This window comes from Mustelus asterias, chromosome 8 (assembly GCF_964213995.1).
Source record: "Mustelus asterias chromosome 8, sMusAst1.hap1.1, whole genome shotgun sequence".
Classification (NCBI taxonomy): Eukaryota; Metazoa; Chordata; class Chondrichthyes; order Carcharhiniformes; family Triakidae; genus Mustelus; species Mustelus asterias.
In genome coordinates, this window is record NC_135808.1 from 99455408 (window position 1) to 99474101 (window position 18694).

Genomic DNA, 18694 nt, shown 5'->3' on the forward strand with positions numbered 1-18694 from the left:
TGTCTTCACAATTTACTTTCCTATGTGTCATCAGCAAATTTAGCAACCATATCTTCAGTCCTTTCATCCAAGTAATTTATATAAATGTGTGAAAAAGTTCAGGCCTCTCATCACATCCTGCCAACTAGAAAAAGACCCTTTTGTGCCAACGTGTAGTTTCACAATAAAGTTGTTGAGCTTCTGATTGTAATTTACTAAATTATCAGTGCATTAATTTAAACTTTTGATTTTCAAATTGCAGTGTTGTCAGTCCAATCGATGGAAAGTCCATGGATGAAATTGCAAGTGTGAAGATATTTCATGGGTCAGAATTCAAAACAAATGGCAAAGTCATCAGGTGGACAGAGGTATCAGAAATATACTTAAATACTTTGTTTCTGGTCAGCAGCATTGTTCGACATTGATTCTATGGGTATCTTGGGCTAGGCATCATCTGTTTGTGTATCTTTTCATTAGGGGAGGAAAGTGGTGCCACTGTTGTGGTTCTACTGGTCAGCACCTTTATTTCTGTGATAAATAAAGGTATTATATACATTTAAATAAAAATAGTCTTCCTCGGTATTAATTGCACCCACAATTAGGTGAATTGAGCAGTTTTGTTACTATACTGTACATCTGATTCCCAAATTTAAATCATTGATGCAAATAATGAAGAGTGATGGTCTTCGCACTGATCCCTTTGACCATCACTCGTTTCTTCCAGTCGATGAGCACTATTTATTCTGTTTTGTAGAGTTTGCATATTTTTCTCACTCAAGGGTTCGATAACAAATTTCAGAAAGATAACATTTAGCACAACAATAAATGTAATTTTTTTTAAAGTTGAGGAAGGAAGAGAGGAAACAATTTCTGAGCAAAAGTAAAGCAATGTCATCGCATTTTGTAATGGAAAAAGAAGAGTAATTAATACAGTTGACTAGATGAGAAGGTTTGCTGTGTGCATATCCTGCTCACTCTGTCTCAGGGTGCTCACTCATTCACCCTCCCCCCACTGTGAGGTGATGAGAGTGAATCCTGAAACTGGGAGTAAGGCTGCCCCGCAGGCACAAGCCTGCTGCCCCGCAAGTGCAAGCCCACCATGGCACCATGCCCTTCCCCTTGCCCACAGGCCAGACAAGCCTAGAGTAAAAATTCCAATATACTTCCTACCATTAACATTAAGCTAACTGGTTCTCTGGATTTGCCCTGTGTGCATTAATACAATCCATCGGGACTGGGAATATTACCCTCTATGTTTGTCTGGTTTACCAATTATTTCCTTCCTTTTGTACTGTAAATGTCCTGACTTCTTTTTGATCTCCTCTTCAAATGTCATATCCACTTGTTTGTCTCAATATTTCCCAGGGAGACTAAGTAATTATTCAATATTTCTGTCATTCCATTATCCTTGCCTATGCGTTTATCTCATGCATCGCATTTAGTAGCCTAATCCCTATCTTAATTTCCCTTTGAATGAACCTAGTTAAGTACTCCTGGGAACTTTGCATCATGCATAAAAGGAAGATTGCTTCTTTTGCCTGTCCTCAAGAGCTTGGAGTCACTGTTGAATATACATAATGGAGGCAGGATTTCAGATTTGTGCTTCCTAGAAATGATGTTGGGAAGCTTTTGCCACTGTGGAGATTAGCGTATCTGCTGGCTTGGTGAGGGAATATGCTTTTTTTCATAGAAGCTTGTAGTACAGAATCACAAGATTCTATTATGTAAATTGAATGTATTGTGCCATAAAATTTTCTTCAAAGTAGTTTACTTTTTGTGTCAAGATTTGCCTCAAGTCCTTTTTCTTCAGCAGTTACTGTGAAGGGAGGTGGTAGAGTTGCCAATGTATATCATTGGTCCATGGTGATGTGGTCTAAGGTTTGAAAATTTCTGAGTTTGCTCTTGGTGTATGCATCAAAAAGAGAGGAATAAGGGACAGTCCTGTCTGAATGCAAATTGGAGGGATACTGGAGAGATGCTCATGAAAGCAAGCGGATAACTTGAAGGATTTTGATCCATTTCCTGAACATTGAAACTTTGTTACTACAGCGATCTTCTTTTAAGTGGCAGTCACAGGATAAGGAGAACAATCATTTAGAATTGTCATGAGGAGAAATTTCTTCAAAGGGTTGTGAATCTTTGGAATTCTCTACCTCAGAGGGTTGTGGTATCTATCATTGAATATATTTAAGGCAGATATTCGGTGGCTCAGGGAATCGAGGGTTATTCAAAAGTGGAGTTCAAACCCAGGATCAGCCTTGAAGTGCATGACCAGAAGTATGATCTTCTCCTTGAATCCCCCCAGTGTGGGAAGGAGGCCATTTGGCCCATTGTGTCCGTGCCGACTGACAGATCATCTTGCCCAGGCCCACCCCTTGCTCTATTCCCGTAACCCTGTGCATTTACTCAGTTAAGGGTGGCACAGTGGTTAGCCCTGCTGCGCCTCAGCGCCAGGGACCGGGTTCAGTTCTGGCCTGTGTGGATTTTGCACATTCTCCGTGTCTGCGTGGGTTTCTTCTGGGTGCTCCGGTTTCCTCCTACACTCCAAGGATGTGCGGGTTAGGTTGATTGGCCATGCTAAATTGACCCTAGTGTCAGGGGATTAACAGGGTAAATATGTGGGGTGGTGGGATTGTGGTCAGTGCAGACTCGATGGGCCAAATGGCGGCCTCCTGCACTGTAGGGATTCTATGATAATCCCCTTAACCTACACATCTTGCAACACAATTAGGCAATTGAGCATGGTCAATCCATCTAATCTGTACATCTTTGGACTGTGGGAGGAAACTGGAGCACCTGGAGGAAACCCACGCAAACATGGAGAGAATGTGCAAACTCCACACAGTCACTCAAGGCTAGAATCAAACCCAGGTCCCAGGCACTGAGACAGCTCACCACTGCCACCATGCTTGCTTCCATTTCTTAGGTTCTATTGAAGTGTCATTAAAGGCACCCATCTCTAGAAGATGATGGCAGAACCCCAGTAATGGAAGCCTCAGCCTATGGAGAAGGGCGTTTATAGAATTGTACAGTCAGTTGAAACATGCAGCTTTACCAAACAAGAGGTCATTGAATGCCTTTTGGATTTCAATAATTAGTTGTGAAGTAATGTTTGCAATGACATCACAGTTGGGTGAGTTGCTGATGGGTATTTAATTTTTCTATCTTCCAATTTTATGTTACTAATAATAAAACCCTTTTGTTTAAATTCCTCCACAGCCTTTCCCCCTCACTTTCTCTCTCATCTCCTCCTGCCCTCCCAAGATCTCCTGTGAGCCTTCAGTTCTGGCCTCTTGCACATAGCAGATTTTTATTGCTGCACCAGTGATGGCTGTACCTTCAATTACCTTGGCACTTGAGATACTCCTTAAACCTACCATTTCATTAAACTTTTGGTCACCTGCCATTAGATTTCCTTATGAATCTTGGTGTTAAAACACTTTTTTGAAGCTTCATGTAATGCTTTACTATGCTGAAGGCACTGCATAAATGCAAATTGTTAGAGTTTATGAATTCCAGTCATACAATTATTGGTTTGTATAAAGACATTAAACTCAAATAATCTGTTTTCTGTTTTAAGGTGTTCTTCCTGCAGAGTGAGGACCAACCCAGTGGTCTAAGTGACCCAGCTGATCATAGCAAACTTACAGAGAATGTGGCCAAGGCGTTTTGCTTAGCACTCTGCCCCCATCTTAAGCTGCTGAAAGAAGATGGGAAGGCAAAACTGGGTCTCCGTGTCACACTTGATTCAGACCAGGTACTTAAAAATGTTATATCCAAACAAAGCAAGTTTTAGTTAAAAACATGTCATCTTCACTTCCAAAAAAATTAGAATGCAAATCCATAAACTATAAAATCTAAGATTGTATAATCCATAAATTTGCAAAAATAGTCCAAATTGTGTTTAATGCTCAAGATCTTTTCATAATTAGAATTAGAGGGGGGGGGGATACACAATTACGGTAGTGACTTTTGACTCTGCTCTCTTAGCCACTCCCTATGACATGGAGTTAGGAAATGGAAGAAAAATGGGAAGGTGATGGTATGGCGAAACTGGAATTGTGACAATAGAAAAAACTAAAAGCTGAGTTTAGTGCAATTTAGTACTTTGAACTTATGGAATCGATTGCTACTTGGAGAAACATTTCTAGGAATGACACTTGCCTGATTCAACAGGAAATAGAGGGATATAGATGAGGTAACAAGGCAGAAAGGTGATCAGAATGATCCTGAATGTCAAATGAAATCAAGAGGACTAGATGGTTTTAAAGACTTTTTAGTTATTTTGATTGCAGTTGTTGGAAACTATTCAAAACAGTCAACTTTAAACAGTGTAATGTTACAGGTAAACTTCCATAGTGCCTTTACTGTCTGTTTTTCTAATCACCGCTGCTCATGATTAAGTAGAATTGAATAGTTTTTCATTTACAAAGTGTCCAATCTACTTTAATGGTCTCGATTTACTTATTTAGGTTGGATATCAAGCTGGTAGTAATGGACAGCCCCTTCCTTCACAGTATATGAACGACCTGGACAGTGCTTTGGTTCCAGTAATCCATGGTGGAGCTTGTCAGTTGAGTGAAGGTTCAGTTGTGATGGAGCTCATCTTTTACATCTTGGAGAGCTTCTCTTAGAAACATGAAAAACGTCTTTCTTCTCACTGATGGGTGTGCTTTGCTCCATGATTAAAAACATTTGCACTTTAAACTGTTGGTATGATAAAATTGAATTGGTGCTCCATTATTGCTGAATCTACTATGCACCATGGACCATTGCGGTTAATGTAAAGCAGGTCAGGGTACCTGCCTTTCAACTTTCCATAAAGTCTGGACTTGATCTTTGTTGGACTGACACTGAAGCATGAAAATTTGAATTTCTGCTACTAGTTTACATTGCCTGGATTGACAGCATATCATTCTTGAGGATTTTGAGACCGGTTTGCAGGTGAAGTAAAATGAGGACGCATCAGTGGTTATAGTGACACTACATCATATGAGGACGGTATAAGAAATGCATTGGTGACACCAATACTCACTGACCTCAATATCACTACTTTCCTTACACAATCAGCAGTTAATCTATTTGATTTGTATATAATGTATGTATGTCTGACGTTTTGAAGCACTTAACCTATGCCTTGTATGCCACATAATGGGAATATTGTGGTAATCTCTAGCCATGAAATAAAAGTAATGTATAGTCTAAAAGTAAATGACCTTTTAATGACTTCCTCAGCCATACTGCATTTCGTATCAGCTGTATTAATTGTATTTGCTGGTGCATGAGCACCTCAGGTAATAACTGTTCATATAAACAGGGATTAATGTTTAAAGCCTCCAAGGAAGGAAATTGCTTCTATCATGGACAGTCAACCAAGTATAGAAAAGTATCCTTGGTGCTGGAATGAAGCAGAATCTTGGGCAAATAAATTCCTGTAAGTAAATGTAAAATGTGGTTATTTAAAAGCCAAATACTCTGTATATTTGTTTTCTTTCATTTAGAAACATCTGCAATTCCAGAATAGTTAATATAAGGGAAATAAATGTTTCCTTTATTTAAAAAGAATTGTAGCATTGGCTTCAGAATTAGTAAGTAGGTGTTCTCTTAGTCTAGCCTATTTCCTTCAACTGTATATTTCTACTTGAATGGAAATGTGGTTTTACCTTGCATATAAGAGACAAATATACAGAATCATTGTACATTTAGATGAAATGCTGTTCCATTTCCTTGTTTTTCTATTGGCAGTAGTCAAATGTGCACTTTAGAAACTGATTACAAATAAATGGTTTCCTAATAAAACCTATTGAATAGTATATTAAGTATTTATCACGTTAAATACACAACAGCAATAAAAATTATTCTTGCATAAATTTGTGACTTTTTTATATTAACAGTATTCTCTAAAGTCTTACTGTTTGCAACAGGCACAGTGATTTGAGGGAAGAATCTTTTATGAACAGCTTACTTGTACTTTTAAAGTCTATTTACAAAATTGAGGTTCCCATAATTTCTGCAGGGAGGCAGGGGTGAGAGGAGAAGAAATCACCAACAAATCACCAACAATATTGTCTGTTTGAACAGGGCATATGTTGCTAATGTAGATAAAAATCTGAAAACCCAGTACTTAAACTGTGGACATTCATGATTTTCTTTAAAACAATTTACAAAACAAGAGTCAACAAAGCAAACACCAAACAGGTAAATAATGGATGCAAACTGTGACTTGTGTACTAAGTGGCAGACATAACTAAGATGTTCTTATGGGCTCAGATGTCCACTCAAATTTTGATCATCATACTTTCAAACTGTCTTTCTCATATCAACTCCTCTCCATCTTGGAGCTCTCTGGTCATGGTCACACCAAAAATGGCATGTATTTACAGAACCTGCTGCATACAATCTTATCTTCAAGTAACAGCTACAATAACTACTATTTCTTTGCTTCTTGATCTGGGCCTGGTCTTCAGCGTGCACGTATCCCTCCCTGGTGTATTTACTATGGTATTGTCTCAAACAATCAGACTTTGTGTAAATTGTTGTTGCCTTCAAAATTTGATATTCTTGCATCTATCCTAAAAAACTTTGACAATGGGGGTGATTTCTGCAGAGAATGGTAACACAGGCTGAAAATGTCATGAGGTTCATGCCCACAAAGGGTGAGAACCTAATTTTAATGTAAGAATATATTTTAATTGAATTATCAAGCTGCCTGCTGTATTTTCCTCCAGCACCATATTTTCAAGCCTTGCCCATGTGATGTCACCTGAGGTTTACATAAATGTAACCCTGTTGAGGGGGCACACAAAGGTAAGTATGGCCCCTGGGGAAGTGACATGCACTGCCTCCTGGCACCTGTCAGGGATGGACTGTTGAGAACCTCAAGGGGAGTTGCAGGGGGAGAACATGCATTGAGGTGGAAAACGTCAGCAAGGATCTGGGGTGGATAGGGAGGGGAGATGAAGACTTGTGGGGAAGGGGAGAGAGCAGGGAAGATCATTGGGGGCCCTTCTGTGCAGACAGCTTTGCTGGTGTCTTTAGAACCAATCCCTCAATGATGGTGTGAAACAAAACATGCTGGTTTTCAGTCAGATCCTGACACTTTGGGTGGAATTTTACCAAACAATGGCAAAGTTCTGTATACCCTGGGGGGGGGGGAAGAAACAAACAAACCATTGTCTACTAATAACTAAACTGTTTTCTGCCAGTAACCTAACCGTGTGCATCATGGAGAAAGGAAACCCCAGAGGAAATGACTCAGTACAAGGCTTTTAGAAAATTTTAATTTACACAATGTTCCATACATCATAATACTTCAGCTTTCCAGCACCTGTAATATTCAATTTTTGTACAAGGACAGCATGCCATAGAAAGAATTAGTTCCCTCTACATTATCCCATTGAACACACCCAGCCCATACTGAGCAGGGCTTAGGGTTACCAGGCACTATAGTGGCATGATAAAGCAACATAATTCGATCAACTGTTTCTCTTTGTCACGGTAAAGGTAGAAAGCTGGGACATACCAACTGTTTATCCTGAGAATCCTGGGGTCCAGAGTGTGGGACACAACCACGGAGGACTGATGATTGAGTGTGGGAGATGAGGGAAGAGGCTGCTAAAACCATGGAAACAGGACAATGGGAATAACACAACCAACGTAAAGTTGACTGTTATTTGAGAGGTCCACACTTCTGGCATTGTTTGTGTAAAGAGATGTTTTCTTAATGTTACCCCAGCTCTTGACTCCTCTAGTTGCCCCTTTTTCTATGCATCACATTCATCTCTGTTCTCCTCAACTCCGTTACCCTCAACCACTCCACATATCTGTAGCTTTATTAGCACACCCCCTCTTTCTCTCTCTTCTCCCTCTTCTCCCTCCCCCCACCCAAGCAGCAACTACAAGCCAATTAGTTTGACATCTGGAATGATAATTTGCGATGAAATTTGTTGTCACTTGGGCAGGTTAATTAAGGAAAGCCAGCACAAATTAAGGGGAAATCAGGTTTAACTAACGTGGAGGTTTTTGAAGAGATAAGGATGAGGGTAATGTTGCTAATTTGGCATACATGGGCAAAGTTATAATGCATGGAAGAAAAGGGTCAAGAGCAACATGAATGCAAAATTGGTTGTGACAGAAAACAGTGGTGGTTAATGGACATTTTTGCACTGGAGGAAGATTTATAGTAGAGAGCCTGAAGGTTTGGTGTTCCTTGCTTTTCCTGATACAAATGACCTACACCTTGGTGTACCAATTTTAAAATTTGCAAATGATACAGTTCACAATATTTTGTAAGGAGTGTGTAGAAGAACTTTGAAAGGACAGCTTGTTGGAATAGCTGGACAAATGGCAGATTTAATTTAATGCAGAGAAGTATGAATTGATTCATTTTGGTAGGTAGAACACAGACAAAAAATAAAAGGTACAATTTTAAAAAGGATGCAGGAACAGGTGCGTATGTGCACAAATCTTTTGAAGATATCAGAATAGGTTGAGAGTGCAGTTTATCCTAGGTTTTAATAATAAAGACCGGAGGAAATATTAAATTGGTTTGGCTTCAACTGGAGTATTACATTTAGCTCGGCATGCTATACTTTAGGAAAGATGAAGATATTAGAGAGAATGCAGAAAAGCTTCACAAAGATGAATAACTAGTTAATTTATTCAAAAATCATGAGGGGTCTGGACAAAGTAGATAGAGAAAATATATTCCCAGTGGTGGAAGGATCAAGAAAAAGGCAGCAGATTTAAGGTGATTAACAAAAGAAGCAATGGAGACAGTTGGGAAAAAACTTCTTCACACAGCAAGTGGTTAGGATCTGGAATGCACTACCCGAGTGTGTCAGAAGTAGGTTCAATCAAATTATTTGAGGGGAATTTGATTATCTGAAAAGACAATGTGCAGAGCTGGCAGGAGGAAGCCTGTTTGTCTTTCATATGATCTAGTTTTCATCTATCACGCATGTTTAAGTCATGGCAACTATTAAAGGTATATTCTCTGCTATTAATTTATTACACCAATCTAAGTCCATAAGAAACTACAAAAGGTCGTGAATGTAGCCCAATCCATCACACAACCCAGCCTCCCACCCATTGACTCTGTCTACACTTCCCGCTGCCTCGGCAAAGCAGCCAGCATAATTAAGGACCCCACGCACCCCAGACATTCTCTTTCACCTTCTGTTGGGAAGAAGATACAAATATCTGAGGTCATGTACCAACTGACAACAGCTTCTTCCCTGCTGCCATCAGACTTTTGAATGGACCTACCTCACATTAAGTTGATCTTTCTCTACACCCTGGCTATGTTTGTAACACTACATTCTGCACTCTCTCTCATTTCCTCCTTTATGAACGGTATGCTTTCTGTATAGCATGCAAAAAACAATACTTTTCACTGTATACACTGACAATAATAAATCAAATCAAAGTCCTTGAAACTGTGACATCCTCCAGTTTTCTGTCCATCTCTCCACAGCTCATCAATGCTACATATCCTACCCAAAGATAGCAACAATATCTATGTGAGAGACTATGTTCGATATTAATCTTTTGCCAAAATCTAGTTTTGTAGGACTGCTGTTGCATCTCACCAAGTAGTCACTTTTTCTTCCCCAATTAGCTGTAGCGCCCCGAGAATCTATCCTTAATCCTCTCCTCCTCATCCAGCAATTAGGTGTACCTGCAGAACTGGATTAGGATCCGCCTCTAATAAATCTGTAGAATTGCCAGTGATGCTACTTCAGTCCCTTCACTTCTGAAATCCCAGGTTCAATATTCCAAACAATCTGAGCCTTTGACTCCAGCCCTTTGTTACTGCTGATAGGACAAGGAGATTAAAGATCTTTCAGCTATATCAACCCCACTAAAATGGTGAAAAATATTTTGGATCTTGCTAGGTTCATGGACTTCATCCCCCAGTTCCTCAACTTTGGTAACCGAGTGTTTAAAAAAAATTGTTACAGCCCAGGAGGCCATTCAGCCCGAATCTGTAATTTACCCAGTGCCACTCAAAGTGGAATACTGTGAAGACAGTAACAGATTGAAAACAGCTGAAGTCACAAGTTAGGGTGCGATGGAATACTCTCCAATTACCTGGCTGAGTGCAACTCCAACAATACAAGAAGTGTGACACCATCCAGGATAAAGCAGCCGCTTGATGAACAGCGCATCCACCATAGGCACACATGGCAGCAGTGTGTACCATCTGCAGAAAGTCACCCAGAGTCCTTTGACAGCACCTTCCAAACACAAGAGGTCTACCAGCTAGAAGGACAAAGGCAGCAAATGCATGGAAACCTACAAGTTCACCTCCAAATCATACACTAACCTTACTTGGAACTATATTGCCAATTCCTCAGTCTTGCTGGACCAAAATCCGAGAACTTGCTTACAGCACTGTGAAAGTTCCACACCAGATGAACTGAAGCAGTTCAAGGCAGTCAGCTTTCTGCCACCTTCAAAGGGCAATTAAGAATGGGCAACAAACATTGATCTTGCCAACAACACACACACCAACAAGAAAGTTTGGAAAAAGTGAAAGTGCATCAATTAAGCTCAATTCAGAAGCTTTTAACAGAATGGCTCACACATTAATAGCTCTTTCACAACTGTAGGATGTCCCAAATGCTTTATAGCAAATAAAATATTTTTTAAAGTAATTAATGTGGGAAAATGAATTACCTAATTTGCACACAAAGAAATGAGAGAAATGTCTCGTCCAAAAGATGACACCTCTGACACTGTAACATTCCCTTAGTATCGCAGTGGATTATCTGTTGAGAGTACATGTTCCCAAGTTTCTAAAGTGGGTCCTTGAAGCAATGACCAACTCAGAGACATGAGGACTTTAAATAGGGCAAGAAAGGCAATTAATGAAGTACAGTCAGTTTGAGATAATCAATTTGAACCACAAACAGCTCTGGGGCAGCCTTTTGATGTGTTTTTTATTTATTCAAGGGATGTTGCTGGTGCCATCTGCCAAAGTGGACAAGTTCACATTATACTCCGGAACTGCCAATTTTTAACCCATTTATTTGTTTTCCCCATTGCAGACTTCTTATGCCCTCTTCACAATCTACTCTCCTATCTTTGTCTCATCAGGAAATTTTGCAATCATACATCCAGAGTTGCAATATAGCTGCACACTCACACACGGGTCATTTTACACTAAACTAGCCCCACAATTGTGATGTTTCCTTTATCTTGTTTTAGATAATTACAGGAGCATCATTAAAATTTCACTCATTGGTGACATTTTAAGTACTTTTTGTAAGCAAATCATAGATAACAACAGATGGGCGGCATAGTGGTTAGCACTGCTGCCTCACAGTGCCAACCACCCTGGGTTCGATTCCTGGCTTGGTAAGTGTAATCGACCTCGGTTCGATTCCCGGCTTGGGTCACTGTGTGGAGTTTGCATGTTCTCCCTGCGTTTCCTCCGGGTGCCCCGGTTTCCTCCCACATTCTGAAAGATGTGCTGGTTAGGTGCCTTGACCTGAACAGGTGCCAGAGTTTGGCGACAGTAATCACAGTAATTTAATTTAAGCCTAACTTGTGACTAATAAATAAACTTTTTATTAAATTTTTATTTGAGGAAACAGAAAATCTGAGTGTGCAAACAAGGTTTCTGCATCCACCTGTTACAAATCACAAAAATATTTATTTTGGCTTCAGGTTTAGGGACTTTAACATCGTCAGCATCCTATGGTCTCTGCTTCCAATCAGCATTTGATTTTCGGCTCAGGTTACATCTCAAAACTGACCACTTCTAAAGAGTATTATAACATGTTCAGCCTCTTGACCTCTGGGAAGCTTTCCAAATCTAAAAATACATCAAGCCTATGTAACTGGTAAGATCATAACAATCTTCACTGAGTTAAAATATAGCAGGTTTATTTATAACAAGTTATTTTGTAATTATGGGGTTTTCTACATTACCTTTAAAGAAATAGGGCACAGCAAAATAGTTTTGATGGTGCTGATTTGCAATAAAGACATAAGCTTTAAATATACTATTTCACATCTTTGGCATTGTATGTATATAGCATTCCCAATAGCAGCAATTCACTTTCCTAGATTCTGTTCTTTACTGAAGCAGTCACGAAAGAGGTGCACAGATTTTATCATTTGACCTACAAAAAAGAAAAATGAAATGCATTACTGCTTGATTGTTAGATCAGTTTTCTTTCATTTTTTGTTATAAATGATGCTGCAACATAGTGTTAACTAGTGTGCCTATCAAAATATGTATAAACTTTTTTTTTTTTAAATGGGTCACTATCTGGCTAACAACATTCCAAGCAATCAATGGACTTGTATTTGGTTTCAAAAGTCAGGCCTTCAAATGCATACATATAGGAGTAAGGAAGATGGAACATATCTGACAAGATGGACATTCTTGTGTTGCACTTAAAGCCAATAAGTCATAATCGCTAAACTCTTAAGACAGAGAACCGTTCTAATGGCTGACATGTAAAATCTTCTCTGAACTATACAGACCATGGAGTCCCAGATCTGATTTCCAGCTCATCATGAGCTCAGTCAGTCTCAAACTTTGAAATATGGCCTTGGGACATGAAGTCAGTGATGGGGATCAAAGAGCAACCTTCCCTTAAATCAAGCTTTTTCATAAAAACCTCCATTTGCCTTTAGGTCCTACTAGTTATAACCTTGCTGTCTTCGAAGACTTTTTACCTATAACATCAATCAAACAACACACTTTCTCTCGTTTGTCTTTTAATTCTCTCCTAACTTTTGACTTCCAGGAAACATATACAAGGTCAGAAGTGGGGTGGCACAGTGGCTAGCACTGCTGCCTCATTGCTCAATTCCTGGCTTGTGTCACTGTCTGTGTGGAGCTTGCATGTTCTCCCCATGTCTGCATGGGTTTCCTCCGGGTGCTCCGGTTTCCTCCCACAGTCTGAAAGACGTGCTGGTTAGGTGCATTGACCTGAACAGGCGCCAGAGTGTGGCGACTAGGGGAATTTCACAGTAACTTAATTGCAGTGTTAATGTAAGCCTTGCTTGTGACTAACAAATGAACTTTAAACTTTAACTTATGAACATGTGCATGTGGTTGAGTTCTACTAAAGCAATTATTTATTCTAGTTAAACCACTAAAAAAGAGACCTGGATGTTGTTGACATATTATCAATAAGCTAATGATTTTTAAAAAATTCTTTCATGGGACGTAGGTGTTGTTAGCAAGCTAGCATTTGTGTCTCATCCTTAATTGCCCTTGAAATGAGTCACTTGCTGGGCTATTTCAGAGGGCAGTTAAGAGACAACCACATTGCTGTGGGTCTGGAGTCATTTGTAGGCTAGACCAGGTAAGGATGACAGATTTCCTTCCCTAAAGGACTTTAGTGAACCAGATGGGTTTCTAACAATGATTGATGACAGTTTCACAGTCACCATTACTGAGACTAGCTTTATAATGCAAATTTACTAATTGAATTTAAATTCCACTTACTGGCATCGTGGGTTTTGAACCCATGTGCCCTGGGCATTAGCCTGGGCCTCTGGATTACTAGTTCAGTGACATTACCGCTAGGCCACCATCTCCCCATAAGTATGCAGTTATTGTGTAAATTGACCAGCAAGTTCAGTTGATTCAATGGTACAACACGAGTTGCAAATCACCAGATTTGCTGGTTGCTTTATGCCATTCCACTGTTCACTTTGCAAATATTGCAAACTGCCTTAAACCTCCTGTTACTTTTAAGGGCACACTGAATTTGTACATTAATCATATATTAAACTCCCCACACTAAGTTAAGGCAGGCAAATAACAGCCTGTGTTTTTTTTTTAAACAATATGCTATTCATGTTAAGTGGATTGGCCATGCTAAATTACCTCTTAGTGTCCAAAGATGTGTAGGTTAGGGGGATTAGCGGGATTAAACGTGTGAGGTTAAGGGGGTAGGGCAGGGGGTGAGCCTGGGTGGGATGCTCTGTCGGAGAGTCGTTGCAGACTTGATGGGCCAAATGGCTTCCTTCTGCACTGCTGGAATTCTATGGACTCCAGAAGGACAATGCCAATCAACCTTTCTATCCACAGCTGAACAATACAAGCCGTCGGGTCTCACACAGCAAGTAATTACACAAATGCAAATGGAATGTTTATAGCAAGGGGAATGGGAGTACAAAAGTAAGGAACTCTTGCCACAGTTGTAGAGAGCATTGGCGAGACCACACCGAGAGTACTGTATCTAGTTTTAGTCACCTTACTTAAGGCGGGATAGTGAAAACACTTCAAAGAAGGATCACTAGCTGATTGCTGGAATGAGGACCTTGTCTTCTGAGGAAAGGTGAGCAGGTTGGGCCTCTCCTCATTTTCTTTTAGAAGAACAAAAGGTGATCTTATCGAAACATTTTATGAATCTGAGAGGGTCTGACAGGATAGGTGCTGAGTGGATGCTCCCCTTATGGGGGAAATCTAGAACCAGGGGCACAATTTCAAAAGAAGCGTTTCCTATTTAACGCGGAGAAGAGGAAAAATGTCTTAGAACATAGAACATAGAACATTACAGCGCAGAACAGGCCCTTCGGCCCACGATGTTGCACCGACCAGTTAAAAAAAAAAACTGTGACCCTCCAACCTAAACCAATTTCTTTTCGTCCATGAACCTATCTACGGATCTCTTAAACGCCCCCAAACTAGGCGCATTTACTACTGATGCTGGCAGGGCATTCCAATCCCTCACCACCCTCTGGGTAAAGAACCTACCCCTGACATCGGTTCTATAACTACCCCCCCTCAATTTAAAGGCATGCCCCCTCGTGCTGGATTTCTCCATCAGAGGAAAAAGGCTATCACTATCCACCCTATCTAAACCTCTAATCATCTTATATGTTTCAATAAGATCCCCTCTTAGCCGCCGCCTTTCCAGCGAAAACAATCCCAAATCCCTCAGCCTCTCCTCATAGGATCTCCCCTCCATACCAGGCAACATCCTGGTAAACCTCCTCTGCACCCTCTCCAAAGCCTCCACATCCTTCCTGTAATGTGGGGACCAGAACTGCACACAGTACTCCAAGTGCGGCCGCACCAGAGTTGTGTACAGTTGCAACATAACGCTACGACTCCTAAATTCAATCCCCCTACCAATAAACGCCAAGACACCATATGCCTTCTTAACAACCTTATCTACTTGATTCCCAACTTTCAGGGATCTATGCACACATACACCTAGATCCCTCTGCTCCTCCACACTATTCAAAGTCCTCCCGTTAGCCCTATACTCAACACATCTGTTATTCCTACCAAAGTGAATTACCTCACACTTCTCCGCATTAAACTCCATCCGCCACCTCTCGGCCCAACTTTGCAACCTGTCTAAGTCTTCCTGCAAACTACGACACCCTTCCTCACTGTCTACCACACCACCGACTTTGGTGTCATCAGCAAATTTGCTAATCCACCCAACTATACCCTCATCCAGATCATTAATAAATATTACAAACAGCAGTGGCCCCAAAACAGATCCCTGAGGTACACCACTTGTAACCGCACTCCATGATGAATATTTACTATCAACCACCACCCTCTGTTTCCTATCCGCTAGCCAATTCCTGATCCAATTTCCTAGATCACCCCCAATCCCATACATCAGCATTTTCTGCAGAAGCCTACCATGGTGAACCTTATCAAACGCCTTACTAAAATCCATATATACCACGTCCACTGCCTTGCCCCCATCCACCTCCTTGGTCACTTTCTCAAAAAACTCAATAAGGTTAGTAAGGCACGACCTACCTGCCACAAAACCATGCTGACTATCACCTATCAATTCATTACTCTCCAAATAACTATAAATCCTATCCCTTATAATTTTTTCCAACATCTTGCCGACAACAGAAGTGAGACTCACCGGTCTATAATTCCCGGGGAAGTCTCTGTTCCCCTTCTTAAACAATGGGACAACATTCGCTAACCTCCAATCTTCTGGTACTATACCAGAGGCCAACGACGACCTGAAGATCAGAGCCAGAGGCTCTGCAATCACTTCTCTTGCCTCCCAGAGAATCCTTGGATAAATCCCATCCGGACCAGGGGATTTATCTATTTTCAGACCCTCCAGAATATCCTGCACATCCTCCTTATCAACTGTAATACTGTCTATTCTACTCCCTTGCAACCCAGTGTCCTCCTCAGCTATATTCATGTCCCCTTGCGTGAACACCGAAGAGAAATATTGGTTCAATGCTTCACCAATCTCCTCCGGTTCCACACATAACTTCCCTCTGCCATCTATAACTGGCCCTAAACTTGCCCTAACCAACCTTCTGTTCTTGACATACCTATAGAACGCCTTAGGATTCTCTTTAACCCTATCCGCCAAAGTCTTCTCATGTCCCCTTTTAGCCCTTCTAAGCTCGCTCTTCAACTCCCTCTTAGCCAATCTAAAGCTTTCTAGTGCACTACCCGAGTGCTCACGTCTCATCCGAACATAAGCCTCCTTTTTCTTTTTAACCAACAAAGAAACTTTTTTGGTGCACCACGGTTCCCTCGCCCTACCAATTCCTCCTTGCCTGACAGGGACATACCTATCACAGACTCGCAGTAGCTGCTCCTTGAAAAAACTCCACATGTCGGACGTTCCCAGTCCCTGTAATCTCCTAGTCCAACCTATGTTTCCTAATTCTCTCCTAATAGCCTCATAATTACCCTTTCCCCAGCTAAAACCACTGGCCCGAGGTTCATGCCTATCCCTTTCCATCACTAAGGTGAACGTAACCGAATTGTGGTCACTATCACCAAAATGCACACCAACTTCCAAGTCTAGCACCTGGTCTGGCTCATTTCCCAGCACCAGATCCAATATAGCCTCACCTCTAGTTGGCCTGTCTACATACTGAGTCAAAAAACCTTCCTGCACGCTTTGAACAAAAACTGACCCCTCTAACGAGCTAGAGCTATAACAATTCCAGTCAATATTAGTCAAGTTAAAATCCCCCATAACAATTGCCCTATTACTTTCACTCCTAAGCAGGATTGACTCCGCAATCCTTTCCTCAACCTCTCTAGAACTTTTAGGAGGTCTATAAAAGACTCCCAACAGGGTGACCTCTCCTCTCCTATTTCTAATCTCCGCCCATACTACCTCAACAGATAAGTCCTCATCAAACCTCCTCTCTGACACTGTGATACAATCTCTGACCAATAATGCTACCCCTCCCCCTCTTCTACCTCCTTCCCTACTTCGACTAAAACATTTGAACCCCGGGACCTGCAGCATCCATTCCTGCCCCTGCTCTATCCATGTCTCTGAAATAGCCACAACATCGAAGTCCCAGGTACTGATCCACGCTGCAAGTTCACCCACTTTATTGCGAATACTCCTGGCATTGAAGTATACACATTTCAAACCCTGCTCCACCCCACCTCTGCAATGCCGTGCATTGCAGTCCCCATCCATGCATCCCTCACTTTCAGCCCCACTACTCAGGATCCCTCCCCCCCCCCGAATCAGTTTAAACCTCCCTGCATGGCCTTAGCAAATTTACCCCCCAGGATATTGGTCCCCTTCTGATTAAGGTGTAGACCATCCTTCTCATAGAGGTCACACCTTCCCCAGTACGAGCCCCAATTGCTTAAGTACCTGAACCCCTCCCTCCTGCACCATCCCCTCAGCCATGAATTCAAACCTTCCCTCTCCCTATTCCTCTCTAAACTATCCCGTGGTACAGGCAAGAGTCCAGAGATAACCACTCTGTCAGTCTTGGCCTTTAGTTTCCACCCCAACTCCATAAATCCCTGCCTAATATCCCCTTCCCCTATCCTCCCTATGTCGTGTGTCCCCACATGTACAATAACTTGTGGTTTATCTCCCTCCCCCCTAAGAGTCCTGAATACCCTGTCAGACACATCCCGGACCCCAGCCCCTGGTAGGCAACACACCAACCCTGAGTCCCTACCTTTAGTTCCGACCCTCCTATCTGTCCCCTTAATTGTGGAGTCCCCAATCACAAGGCCCAGTCTTTTACAGCCCCTAACCACCTGAGCTTTCTCACTCGGCTCACCCCCAGAGATCTGCTCTCTATGCTCAGTTGATTCCTCCTCAACTGTAGCCTCCAGCACCGAAAACCTATTATGGAGGGGAACCGCCCCAGGGGATTGTCTTCCCGATTGCTTCTTACCCCTCCTCCTGGCATTGACCCAAGCCTCATTTCTAGGAGTTACTATTTCTCTATAACTCCTATCAACTTCCACCTCCGCCTCCCGAATTATGCGGAGTTCCTCTACCTCCCCCTCCAGCTCCTTTACACGCTCCGAGAGTGAATAGTTTTTGGAATTCGCTTCCCCAGCAAGCAGGGGACTATGGGTCATTTAACATATTCAAGGTAATATTAGACATACTTTTGATTGACAAGGGAGCACAAGCTGGACTGAAGCCGCAATCAGATCAGCCTCAATCTTATGAATGGCAGAGCAGGCTGGAAGGGCCAAATAGCCTAACTCTGCTCTCATTTCTCATGTTCTTACAGGACAGTTATAATTTAGTTATTAATTCCCATGTAAAACAATTTTGATTCAATAAAGCTCTTCTCTAAGCTTCTCCACATGCTCATCTGAAGTACATCAGTTAACAAAGGCCTGTGACATGCTACTGCAACTGAGCAGGGAGGTTCATGTTCGATCCCTTATCCTGCTGAGATCTTGAACCTCACCTGTGGTTCTAGGCTGAGGCACTAAGCAGAAAATCAAAAGCAA

At 41.5% G+C, this 18694-nt stretch overlaps 2 protein-coding genes across 5 annotated transcripts in view; one reads left to right on the top strand and one right to left on the bottom strand.

Annotated features, from left to right (window-relative positions):
- Positions 1-6101, top strand: part of LOC144497383 (zinc finger FYVE domain-containing protein 9-like) — a 101980-nt gene extending 95879 nt beyond the window's left edge. For all 3 annotated transcript variants that reach the window (XM_078218570.1, XM_078218573.1, XM_078218571.1), the window contains 3 exons: positions 242-347; positions 3560-3736; positions 4452-6101. In XM_078218570.1, coding sequence (XP_078074696.1) covers positions 242-347; positions 3560-3736; positions 4452-4613 — 445 coding nt within the window. In that variant the 3' untranslated portion in view covers positions 4614-6101. The remainder of the gene's footprint in view (positions 1-241; positions 348-3559; positions 3737-4451) is intronic.
- The window catches only part of cc2d1b (coiled-coil and C2 domain containing 1B), a 417139-nt gene that overhangs the window by 335058 nt on the left and 63387 nt on the right, over positions 1-18694 (bottom strand). The window contains exon 25 of one of the 2 annotated variants that reach the window (XM_078218574.1): positions 11533-12110. The exons of the other annotated variant lie outside the window; for it this stretch is intronic. The gene's annotated coding sequence lies outside the window, so the exon portion shown is untranslated. Of the gene's footprint in view, positions 1-11532; positions 12111-18694 lie in introns of those variants that run through there. 2 annotated transcript variants of the gene reach the window in all.